Source organism: Euprymna scolopes, chromosome 29 (assembly GCF_053919585.1).
Source record: "Euprymna scolopes isolate OS-2025 chromosome 29, ASM5391958v1, whole genome shotgun sequence".
Classification (NCBI taxonomy): Eukaryota; Metazoa; Mollusca; class Cephalopoda; order Sepiida; family Sepiolidae; genus Euprymna; species Euprymna scolopes.
The window spans coordinates 5,158,157-5,181,847 of record NC_136510.1 but is presented as its reverse complement, the minus strand read 5'-3'; the positions used below and the strand labels follow the sequence as shown (position 1 = coordinate 5,181,847).

Below are 23,691 nucleotides of genomic sequence, written 5' to 3'. Positions count from 1 at the left end.
TACTGACATTAGACCCCAGATAAAAGCACACATTCAAAGAAAATGGCAACTACGATGGAATCAATATGAAAGCAGCAAACTATACTCTATAAAACCTAAACTTAAGGAACGATGTCCAAACACCAAAAGATCACACCGAGAAGACATAATACTGACTCGACTACGCATAGGACACACCAATATAACCCACTCATATATACTCAATGAAGAATCAGCACCAGAATACATCCCATGCCAAGAGAGGTTCACAGTGGAACATATCCTAGTACAATTTACTGACCTTGCCCCAACCAGAAAACTATACTATGTGGAAAACAATATGGAGGACCTTTTTGAAAAAGTCAACCCAATGAATATCCTCTCATACCTAAAAAAAATAAATCTATATATGAAAATCTAAGAAAACCTAAAGACATCCATATATACATATTCAACGATAAATACAACATCTGAAATATGCATACAACTAATCTCTCTTGAAAAATTCTTCCGACTTTTAATGCCCCCCCTCCCCAAAAAAAAGGCTGAAAAAGTTGTTAAACCCATTCAATCCAATCCAATCCTAACGTGGATGAAATGCGGAATATTCTGTGTAGCTTAATTGTCATATATATTTTTATAACTTACTACTTAGCTCTACTATGTATTGAGCATTGTTGAAGTAAATACTTAAAGTTTATGCATAAAATTATACTTTCATATATTTATGTGATTAAATGAAGTAGTCATATATATATCTTTGAGTATTCTTACTCTCCATCAGTGTTCTCTGACAAAATACACCTGAAGAAGGTCGAAGGTTACATCTACCAAAACGTTGTGAAAATAACACTCAAGATGAAAACAGTAGTCTGAAGAATCCAAATAATACAAATAATCAACATCTCAAAAAAGAAAAAAAAAATGTTGGTTAATGTTAATTTTTGTGAATCAATTTTAAGAGTCTAAGGTGATGTAATTCGTTATTTGTTTTCCTCCATTTTTTTTTGTACATTGAAGGGGAGGGAAGGTGGGTGTCAATCTTTTCACTTTCTAATTTGAGCGCGTTTTCTTTTCAGCAATGAATGTTCGACTGACTCGTTGAATGATTCTGATGGGTCGAATAAGCGGGCGCCAGGTAGTGAGCGGAAAAAGGGGTCGGCCAACAACAGCCACAACAACAGTTGCAACAACAATTTCTTTCCCAACAACATTCAGCAATCGGCGGATGTTGACTATGAACGGAGGAAATTGCTGGCCACTAAAGGTAAGTTTTTTTTTAATGTTTTTTATGTACTTACTGTTTATCAAGGCCGAAAAGTTACTTGAGAATAAAAGTTAACGAGTTTGTTAGGTGAGTCAACTAGTGATGGGACGGTTCCAATATTGTTCGTGATTCTGATATGATTCCTGATTTCAATTCTGATTCTTTATAAATCTCTAAATTTCCATGCTTCCGTTCAGTCTTGAAAGACAAAGGATACCACCTGTAGGGGCAGTAGCGCGTGTAATTGTGAGGCAAGGGTTGCACAATCTCCAACCACACCTCTCCTGAATCGGCACTGTTCGGAAAAGACCAGGACGACTGGAAACAATGCGGAGAGCACACCTGAAAGTCGCAAATGGTCACCCATCTCTAAATATTTAACTATAAAGTTGTTATTTTTCCCAATTACCATAAGAACACGTTAAATGTGCAGATATTTTCTAAAGCGCAAAAAAGCACTTGTAAGGGATTTTAGTTTTACTGGTCATTTAAAATCAATAAATATTTATTTTATCATTACAGCAGTGGAAGATTTTGCGGTAAAACAAATTCAAATAAAAACAAGGTTGATAGCCATTTGTCACGTGCTTTTGTGTAATGAATTAATGCATGAATGTAGGATTGACATGAAATTCTTAAAGATAAAAATGACCGAAAAATGAGCTGAAATTACTTAAATAAATAAAAAGTAAATGACTTAGAATGACTTTAATAAACTTAAGGATGAATTGAATTACCTTAAGAATTACTTGAATGCTTAAAAAATAACTGGATAACTTCAAAAACAACTTGAATAATCTGGAGAATGACTTGAATGGCTTTGAGACTAACTGGTTGTAAAGTGGGTGATCATTTTACATTAAATTAATACAGAAAAGTGATCCCCCACTTTATATCACAAAGTTACAAACATAAGTACAGCATGTAGTAAAAACAGATACTACACTTTGATCTTGGCCAAAAGGCTGAGAAAAGGGTATTTATTTGCTCCCCCACCGAGCAAATTAGGCACAAGGCCGATTTTTTATGTGAGGAGTGAAGGGGAAATGGGAACCAACTCCCCGGGGAGTGGGGGAGCTGGATAGTGACAATTGGTATGAAGGGTTGCCCCTTCATTGACCAAGGTCTTATATATGTAGGGTTTCCCCCACATATGGTCTTTGCTTGCAGTATCTGCCGGAACAGATATTACACTTTGATCTTGCTAAAGGCCAAGAAAAGCTGTATTTATTTGCTCCCCCACCGAGCAAATTGGGCACAAGGTCGATTTTTAATGTGAGGAGTGAAGGGGAAATGGGGACCAGCTCCCCAGGGAGTAGGGGAGCTGGATAGTGATAATTGGTATGAAGGGTTGCCCCTTCATTGACCAAGGTCTTATATGTGGGGGAAACCCCACATATGGTCTTTGCTTGCAGTATCTGCCAGAACAGATACTACACTTTGATCTTTATATTTAATTTATTTCGTTTAAAGAAAAAATTCCAATAAAAAAAATTCCAATATAAAATTAAAAAATTTAAAAAAGTAAAATCTCCAAAAGACAAAACAAATTTAGGCACAAGGCCCTATAAGATCTGGGGAGGGGAGTGTTGCAGGGTCTTTGTAACTAAAGTAAAAATTGGAGTCTTTAGCGACTTTACTCTTTTATGAGCATCAGATGAGTGATTGTCTTTCTTGCCATTTTTTTCAAAATGGCAAGAAAGACAATCACTCATCCGATGCTCATAAAATTTGATATCTTATTTAAAAATAAAACTACTTGATCACATAATTTTTTTGGGGGAATATTATATTTTCATTTCGTTATGGGTACATACATCATACAGATTTTTCTTTACTTTTTATTTTTTAATATAAGGGGACTTCTGGATGGCAATCACAAAATTTCTCTAAGATTTTTACTATGTAATGGTATTTTATTTATTTTTTTTTTCAGCCATGCAAAAGAAGCCCGTTGGTGAATCTCGAGTTCCTACAAACACTTGGTCAGGAATGGGATTCTCAAAGTCAATGCCAGAGTCGGCTATTCGGAATCGTCTTGGACAGAACGTATCAAACCGCTCGTCTAGCTATAATGAGTATAATCTTATTATGCCATATGAGGTAAAGAAATCAATTTTTTGTTTTATATCTTTTGTCAAAAAGTTAAAAATGATTAATTACTCAATTGAATTATGGTTTATGAGATTCCATTGAAAAAATATCTCCTTGTTTTCTGGTTAATTATGAATAGTTAAGTATTAAACTAGGAATCAAATAAAAACATACCTTGTTTGTTTTAAATAAGTTTCACATGTCAAGTCATATTGATGTTGAAAAAAGAGAAATTAATTAACACATAAAATGTTTTAGTTTTAACACGCACACAAACAAGAGACTATCTGTCTTTAATTATATTTTGACACGAAGAGAGGAAAATATGCATAATCACTTGGGCTGTGACAACAGAATATTCTTTTCATTCTTTTAACTTTTGACCTCTTAGCAGCCCTTTTATTCCGGATGAAAACCAATTAAAAAGTTTTCACATGTCTGAATATCCTATATACCAAATTTCAAGTCTGTAGATCAAAAATTTGTTGAGTATATAGGTTGAGAAGTGTCCTTGCATACGCACATTCTCACTTTTATAGATATATAGATAATAATATTATATATCATTATTTTCATGGCAAGTGCTTAACTGAACTCCAACCTATGGTTCTTCTTTGCCAAACTTTCACAAAAACTGCTTCACTAGCTACAACCACTATATATGATTTACCCCACTCTCTAACTGTGACCTAAATCTAAACACAGATTCTATGAACAAAGTTTCTTTCCCAGAACTACCTGCCTGTGGAACACTGTTCTGCTGGTTTGCTTCCTGGTTGAATACAACATGGTAGCCTTCAAGTCCAATGTAAATAAGTTCTTGTTGAGCCGTCCTCATAAATAATCAAATTCTATTGAATTTACACCATCAACAATTATTACAATACCACCTTATAATCATTAACCCTTATCCTCGAGTGGCCTTCTAGTGTTAATCAGTGATGACTCATAAGTAACAAATATATATATATATATATATATATATATATATATATAAGTTTAGTGGGAGAGAATTCCATCAGATTGCTTGATTATTAAGAAAAATTAAAAAATAAAAGCAGTTTTATTCGTATATGGGCTACAGAATATCAGAATGATATTGGTACCATCAGTTTCAAATCCAAACAAACGGCTAAAGAGAGTCCGACATTCGCAACCAGATATTGATCTCCTTTGTTCTGATTTGAAATTGGCAGTACCAATATTTTTCTGCCCTTCTATAACACATACATATATATCGGAAGTAAACATTCCAAATGAAACATGTGTAAGATGAATTATACTACTAATAAAGTAATATGAGTTATCTTTAATTTGGAATATTTAATTCCGATATATATGCACTGAAATAGTAAATTCATTTTTATTGAGCTTAATTGTGGCAATTTGGAGAAATATTTATTGAACATATACATTAAAAATATATTTTTCTATAATCAAACACACACACACATATGTATGTGTATATATATATATATGTGTGTGTGTGTGTGTAGAAAGATAAATAGCTAGCTAGGTAGATAGATAGATAGATAGCTAGATAGATATTTATTTGCTTATACTATAAGAAACTTTTTTTTTTCTTTAAATTTTTTCCAGCAACCAGTGTCTGATTTCCCAGACATTAACCGGGACCTCTGGAAGGACTCTAAACCCGTCAACTCCACAGTGCCATCACCTTCTCCTATGTGGGAATATCCAAGTTCACGTAAAAGATGTAAGTCATTTGTTATCATAAATTATATGAACATTATTTATTTATTATTATTTATTATTATGAGCATTATTTATTCATTTTATGTAGGAATTTGAGGATTTGTCATTGGTGTTAACAATTTTGTTGTAATAGCAAAATAATGATTGCATCAAATTTTGTGATATTCTGTCGATCACGGGAAGAGTCGATCAAACATGTGTACTCATTGTGATAAGGGAGGTATGTTGCAGGGAAAGAAAGACACAAGTGAACTTTAGCTCACTGGAAGTATTTTTTGTTTTCATTTTTGGAGGAGTTATACTAGCAAAAAGGAAAGAATATCTAATATCTTTATTTTTCTTGACCAAACATTAGAGGGTACATGATATTTCATGAACAAGTACTGGAAGAAGAAAAAAAGGTAAATAAAGATGGCAGCATGTGGAAAGATGCTTATCTGCCAGACGTTTATGTCATTAAAGTTTTAATTTTACAAACAAGCATGAAAACATAATAGATTCGGCAAAATTCAAAAATGAATTGCATTTTTCATCTTATTATAATGGAGCTAGTTTGTTTTATTTAATGGCATATCAAACATTTTCTGGTTATTTAATGGCATATCAAACATTTTCTGGTTATTTAATGGCATATCAAACATTTTCTGGTTATTTAATGGCAAATGTAATGGAAAAATAGTTTTGTATATCTTCAAATATTTATTCATGGTGTTTGGTTTGCTTTTATTTTTATATCGGGAAATTTTACTTTGCAGAACATGATTGAGTTTTGCAAAGGTGATGAAATAAAAATAATGTTAATGTTTGGTGCATTTTAGGCCACAAATCCAGTATCTTCACACAAATTGGTCTGATAGCATCAAAAGAGAGTCTTTGGCTTAGTATTACAGGTAGAACAGTTGAATTGGCAGGGAAGGCCAAGGAATACATGATAAGTGTAGATTTTGAGTTTGACAGTCAATTTCTAAAATCTTCCTAACACACACTAGCATATAAAACAGGCATTAAATCAAACAGGATGAGGAGTATGGTTCAACTCTTATCATTTCATCCCAATTGCTATCTCAATTTTCCTTGACCTTCTATTATTAAGTGACCTCTACTAACATACAATTAATTTTTCTGTTTTTATCTTTTCAGTTGAGTTTGGTTTAAGCAATAGTAACCACGCGGACAGCGGCACCCTCCCCACCAAGACGCTGGTCTGGTCATCCGAGACTGACCTGGCCGAATTATTTAGTAAACTTGGCCTTGGCAAATACACAGATGTCTTCCAACAACAAGAAGTAAAATATTTATTTTATTATTTAATTTACATACATACATATATATATATATATATATATATATATATATATATATATATATATATATATATATGTATTGTATGTATATATATATATGCATGTGTGAGTGAAAGATGATAATGGACAAACAAATATGAATAATTCTATACACGGAACGATAAAATTGTTGCCACAGAAAAGACGACATGATTCCATTTCCGTTTGATGAAAACCAGTTTTCTTTTATTTTGTTGCAGACCATCTACTAGTTGGCGAGTTGTGTACAAATCCCCAGAGCGATAGGAGCCTTCTATTATGTCTGAAAATGACATTATGTTCAACGAGCGAGATTGGAGATGCGCCACTGTACACCCCATGCTCTCTACTGATCCAAATTATGACAACAGGACCATTGCTAGCACCCTCAAAATGCAAATCCGGATGGTTCAACGCTTGAGTGCACAGCTCAACAAAGTTTCCAGCCACGGTTATGATCTTTCGTATGATTTCAAGTAAGGGTCACATTATGCCATCTTACATCTTTGAAGTCAGCTTGAAAATCAACACCAAAGTGAACCTGGATGTGCTGAAGAGTGTGGTGATTCCCTGGTGCAATCAGGTGACCGCTGGCAGACCCTGGGTGTGGCAGCAGGACTCTGCACTAGCCCACAAGTCCAAAAAGATCCAGGCTTGGCTTCAGAAAGTGAGCTATGACTTTGTACTCTTCTCTCACTGGCTCCCTTCCTCCCCGACCTGAACTCGCTGGACTACTTCGTTTGGTTATATGTGAAGAACATCACCAACATAACCTCCTACAACACCAAATCCAACCTGATCACCGCCATCTGCCAAGCTTCTGCTGTCACTTGTGAAAAAGGCATGCTCCCAGTTCCGGACCAGTATAGAGGCGGTGATTGAGGCTGAAGGCGGCTACATTAAATAGATGTCAGCTCTACTACATAATCAAGTTACCTGGATTGATTTTTTCAATAAAAGTTTTAAAATAAAGCTGTAATATTGTTTTTTTTTTAGGGCAACAAATTTATCGTTCCACCCGATACTTTACTTTCAAATATTTTATATTTATATTAAAAAATTAAACAAAAATGTTCTTGTCCTGAATTCCATCAATATGAAAAAATAAAGGGAAAATCTGTATGATGTACCTGCCTGCGACAAATCAAAAATACCATATTCTAAAAATTACATAATTTGAATAAAAAAATCAAATTTTATGAAGAGCTGAAAAAGCGTCCGTCTTGTCTGGAAATAAGCATCAGACAAAGCCTATGTAAAAAAAAAAAAAAAAAAAAGCATCAGACAAAAACAAAGAGAGATAACTGAACAATTCATATTTCTGAGATTTAAGTTGTAATGCCTATGAATTTCCATTAATCACTTAAAAATGGTTTTCTTTATAAAATATAAAACTACTTAATTAATTTACATAATTTTTGAATATGATATTTTTGTTTCTTCATCGGTACACCAAATTTTTTTTTTTTTTTTTGTTTTTTAATATAGAGGTAATTATAGACAACAAAAACCCCCAACTTTTCTTTAATTAAAAAATAAAATAAATAAACTCTGGAGAAATTTATGTTTAGAAATAAATGGCGCTTATTCGTAAAAAGAAAGTCAAAATGGCACACAAATTTTATCATGTACTTTTGTGTTTAGTTTAAAAAAAGACAATACCCCAAAAATTATTCAAATGCATCAAGTATATTTCCCCCCCCCAAAAAAAAACAACAACAAGCACATTTGAACATTGAAACCTAACCCTAACCCTAACCCTAACCCACCATTTTTTGCTTACAAGTCAGCCAAGTGACATAATTCAACACACATTCATCATAATAATACTGGATAAATTTGCATAAATTTTGGTGTACAAACATATTCTAACCTTACATATACGCATGTAAAGTTTTTGGGCAACAATTTTTGGTACTTGTAGAGTTTAGTCAAGACATTAAAAAATGAAAATATCGAAAAGTTTAAATTGTACGTATCCGTTATAGAACAAAGTTCACCAAAAAAAAATTCACTTAATTTTATCAAGTATTTTTTTTTTACAGCGGAAAAACCCGTTTTTATGCCAGCGCATTGAAGGCAGTCATATTGGATTTAAAAAAAAAATTGTTTGAATTTTAGAAATGACAAAGGGAGATAACTCCAGTTAAAGCGCTGACACCCCTCCATCTCTAAATACTAGCTTTTCTTCCTAAAAATCGAACATTTTGCTCGGTATCATAATAAATTTTTTTTCGCTGTAAAACAACAAACCAAACTACTTGATGAAATTAAGTGAAATTTTTTTTCAGAGAACTTCGTCCCATAACGGATACGTACAATTCAAACTTTTTTTGGTATTTTCATTTTTTAATGTCTTGACTAAACTGTACAAGTACCAAAAAAAGATTTTTTTAAATTAAAGTAAAACTGAACGAGTGTGAAACATTAGAACTAGATAATTCACCATATCTCAACCACATCTGTTTTCTTCAGAGATTTTGTTAATCAAAAAGATTGTAGTGTCTTTCACATATTACATTGATGTATATTGCCAACATTGATGTCTCTGTTTTCAGTATAAAATATGAAAATGTCTAGAGCACAAGCATAAGATCAGTTTCATCTATTATTCAATTAAAATGTTTTTGTTTTTTTTATATAAATAGTCCTTATGACCAACCCTCATGTTTATATATTGTTAGAAATTTCTTTCCTACACACTCATTTTCCTCTCTGTAGAAGCAAATCTAACAAAAACGAAAGACGATTATCACATAGACAGGGGATGCCTATTGACCTTAGTCTTGAAAGAACCAGCTCTAGATGGGAGGAAAACAGTTAGCAGGAAGAGAGTTCCACAAGCCTGCAGTTGTTGGAAATAAGTTCTTAGAATAAGAAGCTGTATTACACTGAGGTATCAAAACAGCAAATTAATAGAAGACCACTAGATCAATGAGAAATGAGCTGAGATAAAGGAAGCAGGAAATATATCAGACAATTCAGAAGAACACATGCCATAAAAAAAGACTGAGACTAGCAACATTACATCTGTGAGTTAGTGATTGCATTAAAAATAAAGAATTTAAAAATGATTAATGAAATGTACAAAATTTTATTATGGGGGACAGTTTAAGACGGCTATGTTTTAGCCTGCAGATTTGACTTTTTGCTGAATTTTCAATTTTGTTTTTTCCGAGACAAACAAACAGACAGAACCTGAAAACCAGTACAGCATCTTATTTGTAACTTTCACTTCTAGGTAGCTCTTCTAGATTTTTCCTTCCTACCAAAGCCAGAAAGAACGTCTAGTATATCCTATTTTATCCGGCCCTGTCGGTGGGGCATTAGAATACACCGACTGCCTCCCTGCAGAGGGTAAAAGTCCGTCAATGGGGGTCCTGGATATGACCTTAAACTATATCCAGTTGTGAGGTCCTAGCTTGCGAGCTTTGGAGAGTGTGGAGCCACCCTTTAATTACCATTGCTCCCAGGTCCACTCTGACCCGGAGTGGTAGTACCTGTTAGGGTTGCAACTATGGGTTAAATAGAAACCGACTTGAAAACAACAAATATATTCTATTAAAAATTTTTTCTTCAAAATCTTTGGATTCGGCATTAAATAACCCGAAAAGGGTTGATATGCCGTAAAACAAAAACAACCAACCAACCTATTTTATCCATGGATAGATAAGAGATGTAGGACACAAGGACTTGAACTTGCGAGTACTGTTGTTCGTTTTTGTTGAATTTATTTTTTGGTGCAATCTATGACTCCTCTCATGAAAAAGAAAAAGAAAGATCTTTATTCTTTTAGACTGTTTTCAAGATGGCATCACGAGATCGTTGCTTGTCGTTGAGCCGTAAAATTTGACTTTCTTAAATAATTTGATAAATTTACACGATTTTTGGTGTACAATGTTTTCTTTATGTATGTGGTACATATATCACACAGATTTTTTTTTTCTGTACAAGTATGCATTTTTTTATTTTCATTTTTTTCTTAAAATTTTCAGATTGACCTTCCAACTTTTATGACTATGAATGACAATGACTTGCGAATGTTAGGCATCTCAACATTTGGCGCACGAAGAAAAATGTTGCTAGCAATTACAGGTAAAGAAACTTTTTTTGTATAAAGAATCGGAATAGGAATGCGTTAAATACCTGCATTTCTTTCTTCAACATTTTTTTTCTTAAATCTTTGGAGGATAAGCTGGATCTAAAAAGGACATTTTGTACTTCTACACTATTGGGACAAGATTTCAGAAATCGTAAAACTGAATTTCACATGAAAACAATGGTATCTACGTATTCCCCGTATTTTTAAGATGATTATATCCCAAAATTACAAAAAGCAATAAGGTAGAAAATTTTTTTATTAAAAAAAATCGAATTTGAAGAACACAATCGTGTATACTTATGTAAGACACAGGAGAGTCACAAGGAATGCAATTCAATAATTGCAAAAAATTTGTATCTATGTTATTTTTACGTTATTTAATTTTTACGCGGACAGTTATTTTTATATTAAACAATTATGAAAAAATCTTAAATGAAAACCAGACTCAGAAACACTGTATAAATGTTATGTTTATTTTGTTATTTGTTTTGCGTTGGTCATATTAAAAATTTAGTTACTTCCCTTGTTTATGGTTTCATTTCGCTTCATTTTATAAAAACAAGATGGCGGCAATTTTTCACCTGCTAACACGATTAAAAGAGTTATTTCTTTAATAATTCAGTAAAATTCAGGTAATTTCGACTGCATAATTTGGAAGCTACCATTGAAATTTATTAGAATTGACAAAAAAAAAAAAAAAAAAAAAGAATCAGTTGAAACCGTTGTTTTTTATCTAAAAACTCCATTTATTGACTACAAAATCTCGTCCTAATTTTGTAGAAGCACCGGACTTTCTTTGAAACTATAACATGACTTATTTTTCTGTCTGTGTAGGTGTGTACATCTTTTGTTGTCGGTTCTCTCTGTAACAATATGTGTTTATTGCCGTCACGTATACATAATCATGTTTGTTGCATTTCTACAAAAATGTGTGCTGCTAGTAAGTATATACACTCAAGATGGTTTCATAGCAAAACTGTATTTATTTATTTATTAGTTTGCTTGTCAGCGGTTGTAGAGCAAGGGTTGGAGGTTGGAGGTTGGGATTGATGAGCTAATGATGTAACAATCATGCGTCTCTCTCTGTGTTTATCAAATCGCTTGCTTTTATGGACAATTTCTTCCTTTGTTCCATCAGAGGTCAATGTGTGTGTACAAAGTCTGACCTGGTATTTTCTTTGTTCTTTGCTAACCTGGAACGTGTGTGTGCAAAATATCCAAATTCCTTTATTCAACAATTTTTCTTAAACTTTTTTGAAGAAAGATTATCTTGATTCCTAAACTGTTTTTTTTTTATCACAACAAAATGAAAAAAAAATACAATATTTTGGAGTCTTGCATTGTTTAAATATAAATTTAGATAATTTCAAAATGATCATATGTTCAATTTACACAGATCTAGTTAGAACTGTGTAAATTGTTGGATAGGAATTTTCACCCTAATCCTTTCTTTCTCCAACTTAGCAAATATATTGTTTTAACCCATGAGTCACAAATACTTAAAATTGTCTATCTTACTCTTAACTAAAACCATCTCAGTTACCACAATACCACATTCACTCCAGGGGCTACCCTACTTAAGATAAACCAAAATTTGAAAATTGTTTTATTGAATCAAAAATATATACAGAGATAATGCACTTTGATTGTCACTAAAATACCAGATCATAAATATACACAGATACTACACTTTTATCCTCATGAAAATACCGGATCTTAGACCAAGGAACTATAAAAGTGATGAAGCTGCTGGAATGCTGAATGACATTTTATCACAAATAAGTGAGAGGAGTGAAAGGTAAAAAGTTACGGAAAAGATAAGAGGAGGATAGGGAAAAAGAAAGAAACAAAGACAGCTGGAGGAGATAGAAATTTTAAAATAAGATGTTACATTATTTAAGTTCTATTTAATATTATATGGTTCCGAGCAACATCAGGTAGCCCTACTAGTGGTAATATTAGGAAAAGATTTCACACCAAAATGATTAAATATTTAAAAGCATATATGTAGGCCTTTCATTTCCTTTAAAAAATTCATCGCAAGCTTTTCTCGATAATCTCACATTTATGGAACGCATTGTAATTTTTTTTTCCGATTATTTAGATTATTGTTCTCGTGTTATTTTCACAATGTTTCGTCTGATGTAACCTTCGACCTTCTTCGGGAATCTGTACTCAAACTCGAACAGAACCATTTAGTTAATCCACGATGGTAGCATGTTCTCATTCTGTTAGCCAGAACTCATGCCCTAAAGAATAGAGTACGAGGTAAAATTTAAATATAAGTCACATTCTGAAGGTTCAGGGTTCAATCCTCAGATCGGGTAATATTAAAAAACAATTGCGACTTCATTAGCTGATGGAACGAGAGTGTGATATCAACTTGGATTTAATAAAAGATTCAGTTGAAAATTCTGTGATGATTCAACGATATACATCAGGGTTTGCCAAGTCTTGAAAAGTCCTTGAATTTTAATTTTTGCCTTGAAATTTCTATTATTACCTTGAAAAATTATTGAAAATATGAAAAATGTCTTGAAAATCGTATTCTTTATGTCCAGTAAAAATTTGTATCAAAATATTAAAAGTAAAATTGAAATAAATTATTTTTTAAGTATTAATAAAAATATTTTTCTGAAATTGTGTTGTATTATTGTGGATTGTCATGAAACTAGCTCCTGATAGTTTCTGGATAAAGGAACGTAATTCTTGTATCCACAAAACCAGAAATTCAAAATTTGAAAGTAAAAATGAACACAGCGTAGATCAATCTACAATGGGGAAAATAATAACCAAATCTAAAACATATTGTTGTGTAAAAAGACATTTGTTTTGAGCAAAATGAGTGAAAGTGCCTTGAAATCGCACATGGTTGGTATTAAACACAAAAATGAAAACTGTAAATGATTAGTTTTGTTGTGCGTTAGAGAACTTCATGTAAATAACTGTGTGACCTTTTAAAATTACTTCATGGAATTGACTTTTCTGTTGTGAATTATTAATTTTTTCTCGTTTATTATATCATCGTATATATGAAATTTTGTCTGGAGAAAACTTTGAAAAGCCTTAAAAAGTCCTTGAGAACTTCATGTAAATAACTGTGTGACCTTTTAAAATTACTTCATGGAATTGACTTTTCTGTTGTGAATTATTAATTTTTTCTCGTTTATTATATCATCGTATATATGAAATTTTGTCTGGAGAAAACTTTGAAAAGCCTTAAAAAGTCCTTGAGAACTTCATGTAAATAACTGTGTGATCTTTTAAAATTACTTCATGGAATTGACTTTTCTGTTGTGAATTATTAATTTTTTCTCGTTTATTATATCATCGTATATATGAAATTTTGTCTGGAGAAAACTTTGAAAAGCCTTAAAAAGTCCTTGAGAACTTCATGTAAATAACTGTGTGATCTTTTAAAATTACTTCATGGAATTGACTTTTCTGTTGTGAATTATTAATTTTTTCTCGTTTATTATATCATCGTATATATGAAATTTTGTCTGGAGAAAACTTTGAAAAGCCTTAAAAAGTCCTTGAGAACTTCATGTAAATAACTGTGTGATCTTTTAAAATTACTCCATGGAATTGACTTTTCTGTTGTGAATTATTAATTTTTTCTCGTTTATTATATCATCGTATATATGAAATTTTGTCTGGAGAAAACTTTGAAAACTTTGAAAAGCCTTAAAAAGTCCTTGAGAACTTCATGTAAATAACTGTGTGATCTTTTAAAATTACTTCATGGAATTGACTTTTCTGTTGTGAATTATTAATTTTTTCTCGTTTATTATATCATCGTATATATGAAATTTTGTCTGGAGAAAGCCTTGAAAACTTTATGTAAATAACTGTGTGACCTTTTAAAATTACTTCATGGAATTGACTTTTCTGTTGTGAATTATTAATTTTTTCTCGTTTATTATATCATCGTATATATGAAATTTTGTCTGGAGAAAGCCTTGAAAACTTTGAAAAGCCTTAAAAAGTCCTTGAGAACTTCATGTAAATAACTGTGTGATCTTTTAAAATTACTTCATGGAATTGACTTTTCTGTTGTGAATTATTAATTTTTTCTCGTTTATTATATCATCGTATATATGAAATTTTGTCTGGAGAAAACTTTGAAAAGCCTTAAAAAGTCCTTGAGAACTTCATGTAAATAACTGTGTGATCTTTTAAAATTACTTCATGGAATTGACTTTTCTGTTGTGAATTATTAATTTTTTCTCGTTTATTATATCATCGTATATATGAAATTTTGTCTGGAGAAAGCCTTGAAAACTTTGAAAAGCCTTAAAAAGTCCTTGAGAACTTCATGTAAATAACTGTGTGATCTTTTAAAATTACTTCATGGAATTGACTTTTCTGTTGTGAATTATTAATTTTTTCTCGTTTATTATATCATCGTATATATGAAATTTTGTCTGGAGAAAGCCTTGAAAACTTTGAAAAGCCTTAAAAAGTCCTTGAGAACTTCATGTAAATAACTGTGTGATCTTTTAAAATTACTTCATGGAATTGACTTTTCTGTTGTGAATTATTGATTTTTTCTCGTTTATTATATCATCGTATATATGAAATTTTGTCTGGAGAAAGCCTTGAAAACTTTGAAAAGCCTTAAAAAGTCCTTGAGAACTTCATGTAAATAACTGTGTGATCTTTTAAAATTACTTCATGGAATTGACTTTTCTGTTGTGAATTATTAATTTTTTCTCGTTTATTATATCATCGTATATATGAAATTTTGTCTGGAGAAAACTTTGAAAAGCCTTAAAAAGTCCTTGAGAACTTCATGTAAATAACTGTGTGACCTTTTAAAATTACTTCATGGAATTGACTTTTCTGTTGTGAATTATTAATTTTTTCTCGTTTATTATATCATCGTATATATGAAATTTTGTCTGGAGAAAACTTTGAAAAGCCTTAAAAAGTCCTTGAGAACTTCATGTAAATAACTGTGTGACCTTTTAAAATTACTTCATGGAATTGACTTTTCTGTTGTGAATTATTAATTTTTTCTCGTTTATTATATCATCGTATATATGAAATTTTGTCTGGAGAAAACTTTGAAAAGCCTTAAAAAGTCCTTGAGAACTTCATGTAAATAACTGTGTGACCTTTTAAAATTACTTCATGGAATTGACTTTTCTGTTGTGAATTATTAATTTTTTCTCGTTTATTATATCATCGTATATATGAAATTTTGTCTGGAGAAAACTTTGAAAAGCCTTAAAAAGTCCTTGAGAACTTCATGTAAATAACTGTGTGATCTTTTAAAATTACTTCATGGAATTGACTTTTCTGTTGTGAATTATTAATTTTTTCTCGTTTATTATATCATCGTATATATGAAATTTTGTCTGGAGAAAACTTTGAAAAGCCTTAAAAAGTCCTTGAGAACTTCATGTAAATAACTGTGTGATCTTTTAAAATTACTCCATGGAATTGACTTTTCTGTTGTGAATTATTAATTTTTTCTCGTTTATTATATCATCGTATATATGAAATTTTGTCTGGAGAAAACTTTGAAAAGCCTTAAAAAGTCCTTGAGAACTTCATGTAAATAACTGTGTGATCTTTTAAAATTACTTCATGGAATTGACTTTTCTGTTGTGAATTATTAATTTTTTCTCGTTTATTATATCATCGTATATATGAAATTTTGTCTGGAGAAAGCCTTGAAAACTTTGAAAAGCCTTAAAAAGTCCTTGAGAACTTCATGTAAATAACTGTGTGATCTTTTAAAATTACTTCATGGAATTGACTTTTCTGTTGTGAATTATTAATTTTTTCTCGTTTATTATATCATCGTATATATGAAATTTTGTCTGGAGAAAGCCTTGAAAACTTTATGTAAATAACTGTGTGACCTTTTAAAATTACTTCATGGAATTGACTTTTCTGTTGTGAATTATTAATTTTTTCTCGTTTATTATATCATCGTATATATGAAATTTTGTCTGGAGAAAGCCTTGAAAACTTTGAAAAGCCTTAAAAAGTCCTTGAGAACTTCATGTAAATAACTGTGTGATCTTTTAAAATTACTTCATGGAATTGACTTTTCTGTTGTGAATTATTAATTTTTTCTCGTTTATTATATCATCGTATATATGAAATTTTGTCTGGAGAAAACTTTGAAAAGCCTTAAAAAGTCCTTGAGAACTTCATGTAAATAACTGTGTGATCTTTTAAAATTACTTCATGGAATTGACTTTTCTGTTGTGAATTATTAATTTTTTCTCGTTTATTATATCATCGTATATATGAAATTTTGTCTGGAGAAAGCCTTGAAAACTTTGAAAAGCCTTAAAAAGTCCTTGAGAACTTCATGTAAATAACTGTGTGATCTTTTAAAATTACTTCATGGAATTGACTTTTCTGTTGTGAATTATTAATTTTTTCTCGTTTATTATATCATCGTATATATGAAATTTTGTCTGGAGAAAGCCTTGAAAACTTTGAAAAGCCTTAAAAAGTCCTTGAGAACTTCATGTAAATAACTGTGTGATCTTTTAAAATTACTTCATGGAATTGACTTTTCTGTTGTGAATTATTAATTTTTTCTCGTTTATTATATCATCGTATATATGAAATTTTGTCTGGAGAAAGCCTTGAAAACTTTATGTAAATAACTGTGTGACCTTTTAAAATTACTTCATGGAATTGACTTTTCTGTTGTGAATTATTAATTTTTTCTCGTTTATTATATCATCGTATATATGAAATTTTGTCTGGAGAAAGCCTTGAAAACTTTGAAAAGCCTTAAAAAGTCCTTGAGAACTTCATGTAAATAACTGTGTGATCTTTTAAAATTACTTCATGGAATTGACTTTTCTGTTGTGAATTATTAATTTTTTCTCGTTTATTATATCATCGTATATATGAAATTTTGTCTGGAGAAAACTTTGAAAAGCCTTAAAAAGTCCTTGAGAACTTCATGTAAATAACTGTGTGATCTTTTAAAATTACTTCATGGAATTGACTTTTCTGTTGTGAATTATTAATTTTTTCTCGTTTATTATATCATCGTATATATGAAATTTTGTCTGGAGAAAGCCTTGAAAACTTTGAAAAGCCTTAAAAAGTCCTTGAGAACTTCATGTAAATAACTGTGTGATCTTTTAAAATTACTTCATGGAATTGACTTTTCTGTTGTGAATTATTAATTTTTTCTCGTTTATTATATCATCGTATATATGAAATTTTGTCTGGAGAAAGCCTTGAAAACTTTGAAAAGCCTTAAAAAGTCCTTGAGAACTTCATGTAAATAACTGTGTGATCTTTTAAAATTACTTCATGGAATTGACTTTTCTGTTGTGAATTATTAATTTTTTCTCGTTTATTATATCATCGTATATATGAAATTTTGTCTGGAGAAAGCCTTGAAAACTTTGAAAAGCCTTAAAAAGTCCTTGAGAACTTCATGTAAATAACTGTGTGATCTTTTAAAATTACTTCATGGAATTGACTTTTCTGTTGTGAATTATTAATTTTTTCTCGTTTATTATATCATCGTATATATGAAATTTTGTCTGGAGAAAACTTTGAAAAGCCTTAAAAAGTCCTTGAGAACTTCATGTAAATAACTGTGTGATCTTTTAAAATTACTTCATGGAATTGACTTTTCTGTTGTGAATTATTAATTTTTTCTCGTTTATTATATCATCGTATATATGAAATTTTGTCTGGAGAAAGCCTTGAAAACTTTGAAAAGCCTTAAAAAGTCCTTGAGAACTTCATGTAAATAACTGTGTGATCTTTTAAAATTACTTCATGGAATTGACTTTTCTGTTGTGAATTATTAATTTTTTCTCGTTTATTATATCATCGTATATATGAAATTTTGTCTGGAGAAAGCCTTGAAAACTTTGAAAAGCCTTAAAAAGTCCTTGAGAACTTCATGTAAATAACTGTGTGATCTTTTAAAATTACTTCATGGAATTGACTTTTCTGTTGTGAATTATTAATTTTTTCTCGTTTATTATATCATCGTATATATGAAATTTTGTCTGGAGAAAGCCTTGAAAACTTTGAAAAGCCTTAAAAAGTCCTTGAGAACTTCATGTAAATAACTGTGTGATCTTTTAAAATTACTTCATGGAATTGACTTTTCTGTTGTGAATTATTAATTTTTTCTCGTTTATTATATCATCGTATATATGAAATTTTGTCTGGAGAAAACTTTGAAAAGCCTTAAAAAGTCCTTGAGAACTTCATGTAAATAACTGTGTGATCTTTTAAAATTACTTCATGGAATTGACTTTTCTGTTGTGAATTATTAATTTTTTCTCGTTTATTATATCATCGTATATATGAAATTTTGTCTGGAGAAAGCCTTGAAAACTTTGAAAAGCCTTAAAAAGTCCTTGAGAACTTCATGTAAATAACTGTGTGATCTTTTAAAATTACTTCATGGAATTGACTTTTCTGTTGTGAATTATTAATTTTTTCTCGTTTATTATATCATCGTATATATGAAATTTTGTCTGGAGAAAGCCTTGAAAACTTTGAAAAGCCTTAAAAAGTCCTTGAGAACTTCATGTAAATAACTGTGTGATCTTTTAAAATTACTTCATGGAATTGACTTTTCTGTTGTGAATTATTAATTTTTTCTCGTTTATTATATCATCGTATATATGAAATTTTGTCTGGAGAAAACTTTGAAAAGCCTTAAAAAGTCCTTGAGAACTTCATGTAAATAACTGTGTGATCTTTTAAAATTACTTCATGGAATTGACTTTTCTGTTGTGAATTATTAATTTTTTCTCGTTTATTATATCATCGTATATATGAAATTTTGTCTGGAGAAAACTTTGAAAAGCCTTAAAAAGTCCTTGAGAACTTCATGTAAATAACTGTGTGATCTTTTAAAATTACTTCATGGAATTGACTTTTCTGTTGTGAATTATTAATTTTTTCTCGTTTATTATATCATCGTATATATGAAATTTTGTCTGGAGAAAGCCTTGAAAACTTTGAAAAGCCTTAAAAAGTCCTTGAGACATTGAAAATCTGTATGAACTCCGTACACAGAAGTTGCGAACATCTATAAATATAAAAGCGAAAATGTATGTATGTATGTATGTTCGCTTTTCCTCGATGTCCATGAAAGACTTCTTTCAAAGAAGCGCTTGCTCGCTTCACAATTTTTTAAAACTTTTTATATCATCTATAAATTGTAATATCTACGAATTATCCACGGAGCTCGCCTCTCTATTTAATTTTATTGACTTTCAAATGTTAATTATGCCACATTTCCCGCATCGGCACAAAAAAAGCGAACCTCGACTCTAATCACAGACCCAGAGCCAGTTTGGTCAATGTCGACTACGTCTTCGCTCCTCCTAATAAACAGGGAGTGTCTTTTTAAAAACAAACAAACCCATTTATTCAAAACTGTCCCGCACAAAATAACTGCTGAATACCTATCGCCGTCACGTCAATCAAAAACGCGCACCTGTTTTTATTAAAACACTTTACTATTTTCCAACTGCGCGTCCTCAACGCTTCGGGTTTTTTTCACATACCCCGAAAAACACCCGGGCAACGCCAGGTACCCCTCACTAGTCGTAAGTAAAAGTGTTATTGTGAAACCAACTGTACAAACTTTGGACGCTGAGGTCAGCAGTCTGTGTCATTAATCACTTAGCCTCCCATGAAGTATTGGTGTCATATGCATTTTTGTATATTAACATATACTTATCATCGAGTGTTTTTTTTTTTTGTTTCAGACCTCAATCACCAAAAATCACAACCCACCACCACGACAACGGCTGTGGCAGCAACAGCAACCATTACTACGAACAACTCGTTTCCGGCAAACGAGGCTACATCATGGATGGACAATCCGCGAGTGGATATGGGTAGTCTAAGTGGACGATGGTAGAGTTCTGGTAGTGTTCATGTCAATACACAGAACATCTGCAGACGGCAAAACCAAAATAATTGCATCGCACACATACATTTATATACATTTTTTTCTTAAAAGAAAAGGTGCTTGACTCAAAACTCCCTCTCCGCCATGACAAAAAACGAAAATAAAAAAAATCTGCATGATCTATGCGCCTGCGACAGAAAAAAATATCATACACCAAAAATCACAAATTAATCAAGCAGTTTTATTTTTGAATAAGAAATCCAATTTTATGGTTAAGCAGTGATCTCATGATACCTTCTTGAAAATAGTCTGAAGGTACAAGAGAGATAACTCCAAATAAACTCTTTGTGAGATTTTAGAAAGCTATTCTTAACATGGGAGGGAGGGCATTAGAAAAAACTCAAATTAGCTTAAAAATCATTTTCTTTATAAAAATAAAACTACTTGATTAATTTATATGATTTTTGGAATACGATATTTTTTCCCTGTTACAGGTACGTTCATCATACAAGTTTTTATTTATGTTTGTTTTTCGTTGGAAGTTCTGAACAAGTGTCAAAAACAAAAACAAACATTTATTTTAACATATTTGATGGGTACAAAAGTTTTAGACGGCCAATAAAAACGGGTTAATTTTTCATAAACTGTCTCTTCTTTTAAACTAACGTTTGAAAAAGATCTTTGAAGCTATGCAAGACTTTAAGTGAATGTTAGCAGAATGTAATCAACTGAAATCAAAAATTACGAGAATGAGATTATGTTTTACCAGTGTTTTCAGTGTTTATATTCATGTAAAATTATGTCAGTAATTTAAGTTTTTATATATAGACTAGCAGAGCTACCCGGCGTTGCTCGGGACCTTATAAAACAAAGAGAAAAATGAATTTGCGTTTGAACATACTTGTTATTTTTTGGATATTGAAGAATTTTTGATGTTTAAGTATCATTTGCTATCCTGAGCAAAAGAATATTCTACTTAGCCTAGGACAGGTATTAGACAACACATATATGAAATAATTGTACCCTCTGTAGAACAGGTACTTTACACTATGTATATGAAATATTTTTACCTTCCCTAGGATGGGTAATGTAATTTTATATATAAATATATATATAAAAGAGAGAGAGAATAAATGACAGAATGTTATATTCCAAAATTCATGATATTGACCATCTTATAATTTATTCCTTTAATTCAGTTGCCTTATACAATTCTTGACTATCTGTTTCGTAGTGCAAAATCAATCACTTAATTATTATATCACTCACTGAATCTATTATGCCCTTAACTCATCAGAAGAAATAGCAACAATTAATCCGTCAAAAGGAAATGAAGTGTGATTTGACATGATTAAAATCCGAAAATTGGAAGAGAAGCTGCAAATATTTTGTCATTTATTCTCTATATTGCTCTGTAATTACATTGAGCTTCTTAAATAAGGATTAATATATATTATAAGAAAATATATTTCTACAGAAATATATTTATATAAATATCTATTATTTTTATTGACTTAAAGAAAAGATATACTCAGTGCTGACTTTTTTTTTTTTTTGCAGGATGGAGGACTTTTGGTTCTTGCCCAGAATTTTCCCTTTATTAAAAACCAAAAAATAAAGAAAAATGATATGCATAACAATGAGGAAACAAAAACATCATACCCCAAAAATCACGTAATTTGTTCAAGTAGTTTTATTTTTATATAAGAAAATCAAATTTTATGAGTATCCGAGAAGTAATTCCCTCACCTGGCATCTTGAAAAATATCTCAAGAAATAAAGGGGAGATAACTCGACAATAATTCATACATACTAGATTCACATTTTAATGCTTAGAAATTCTTACTAACCGCTTAAAAATGATTTTCTTTATATATAAAAAAAAAGTACTTGATCAATTTATGTGATTTTTGGAATATGATATTTACATGATACAGATTTTTCTTTTTTTTTTCGTTTGTTTTCAAATATGGTGGGAATTCTGGACAATAATCAGATTTTTTTCCCCCCCCCCCAAATCATTTTAGATGGTGAGGGGGGATGTCTGACTTGCTATCTGACTTTTTCTATCCGGTTCACTTCCATGTTAGTTCAAAGGTTTCCCCCTTCAATTTATGTTAGTCTTAAAAAAAAAAAAGAAAAGGTTCTACAGAGACAGTTTACTAAAATGAGCCTTGGTTTTATTAGATTTATATATGTTAAAATAAGACTTGGTTTTATTAGATTTTTATGTTAACAAAAAAACAGATTGAAAACACAAAAAGTACGCATACAGACATGACAGTGGCTACAAATGTGGCTGCAGAAATTGAGGCTGTGGTCAGTCTAGTCAGTGGACATATTCTGCTGACCATTGCAAAAACTGCAGAAAAAATACAGCTATATATTTGGTCAAACTTGTCTTATTCTCCCCTTGTGTTCTGCAAGTCCCGTGACCCCCCCCCCACCTCTCACTCCCCCCCCCCCCCCCACTCTTCTCCTCATCACTGCCTTCATTTTTTTAAAATCTGTTAACAGTTCTGAAAGTCCTGCTTCTACGTAAAAGGTTGAATAACACTGCTTGGAAAAAAAAAATTTATGGGAGGGGGGGGGGGGTGTTTTTATTTTAAAGCTTTTTTTTTTATTTTTTTTTTATTGAAGTTTTTTCAACGTAAGAAACCCATGTCTTTTTTATATTTTTAAAAAATAATTTGTTTATTTTTTTATTTTATTTTTTTTGCATCACTGTGCCTATTTTAGAACTACTTTAATGGAATGCGCTCTGACAAACTTGTAGCAGTTGTGCCCCCTCGACATAAAAAAAACCTGATACAATAAACATGATAAAAAAATGCACATGTGCCACAGGGATAAATCTTTGGACCTTTATTATTCCTGATATTCATAAATGAACTCCTTGATAATATCACCATCTCAGAGAAAATTTTATTTGCTGATGACACCACGCTCTATAACAGACACGAGGGTAAAGCTAAGGTATCAAAGGAAATTGCTAAAACTCTAGAAGATCTCCAGTTTGCAGTGGAATCGGGCCGTAACTGATTGGTAACGTTCAATGCTGCCAAGACTAAAGTTATTTCGTTTAAAAGTTACAAGAAACCTTCTCAACAACGGATTGCCATTGCTAATGATAAACTGCCTTAAAGTACTTCCTTCAAGCTTCTAGGATTAACGTTCACAGACAACATGAATTGGAGCAAACACATTGAGACAATTGTTAAGGCTGCTACTAGGAAGGTGAACTCCCTCTACCATAATAAAAGGCTACTCGCACCTGAGAGCATCCTTATCTCTACAAGGCCACAGTTCGGCCAGGCATGAAGTATTGTTG

At 31.3% G+C, this 23,691-nt stretch overlaps 1 protein-coding gene and 1 pseudogene across 3 annotated transcripts in view; one reads left to right on the top strand and one right to left on the bottom strand.

Annotated features, from left to right (window-relative positions):
• Positions 1–21,004, top strand: part of LOC145252464 (protein bicaudal C homolog 1-B-like) — a 481,249-nt gene extending 460,245 nt beyond the window's left edge. For all 3 annotated transcript variants that reach the window (XM_080111880.1, XM_080111881.1, XM_080111882.1), the window contains 6 exons: positions 1,059–1,246; positions 3,183–3,349; positions 4,940–5,057; positions 6,197–6,342; positions 10,374–10,473; positions 20,215–21,004. In XM_080111880.1, coding sequence (XP_079968006.1) covers positions 1,059–1,246; positions 3,183–3,349; positions 4,940–5,057; positions 6,197–6,342; positions 10,374–10,473; positions 20,215–20,369 — 874 coding nt within the window. In that variant the 3' untranslated portion in view covers positions 20,370–21,004. The remainder of the gene's footprint in view (positions 1–1,058; positions 1,247–3,182; positions 3,350–4,939; positions 5,058–6,196; positions 6,343–10,373; positions 10,474–20,214) is intronic.
• Positions 2,087–2,224, bottom strand: LOC145253023 (U2 spliceosomal RNA; annotated as a pseudogene).
• Positions 21,005–23,691: the final 2,687 nt, after the last annotated feature.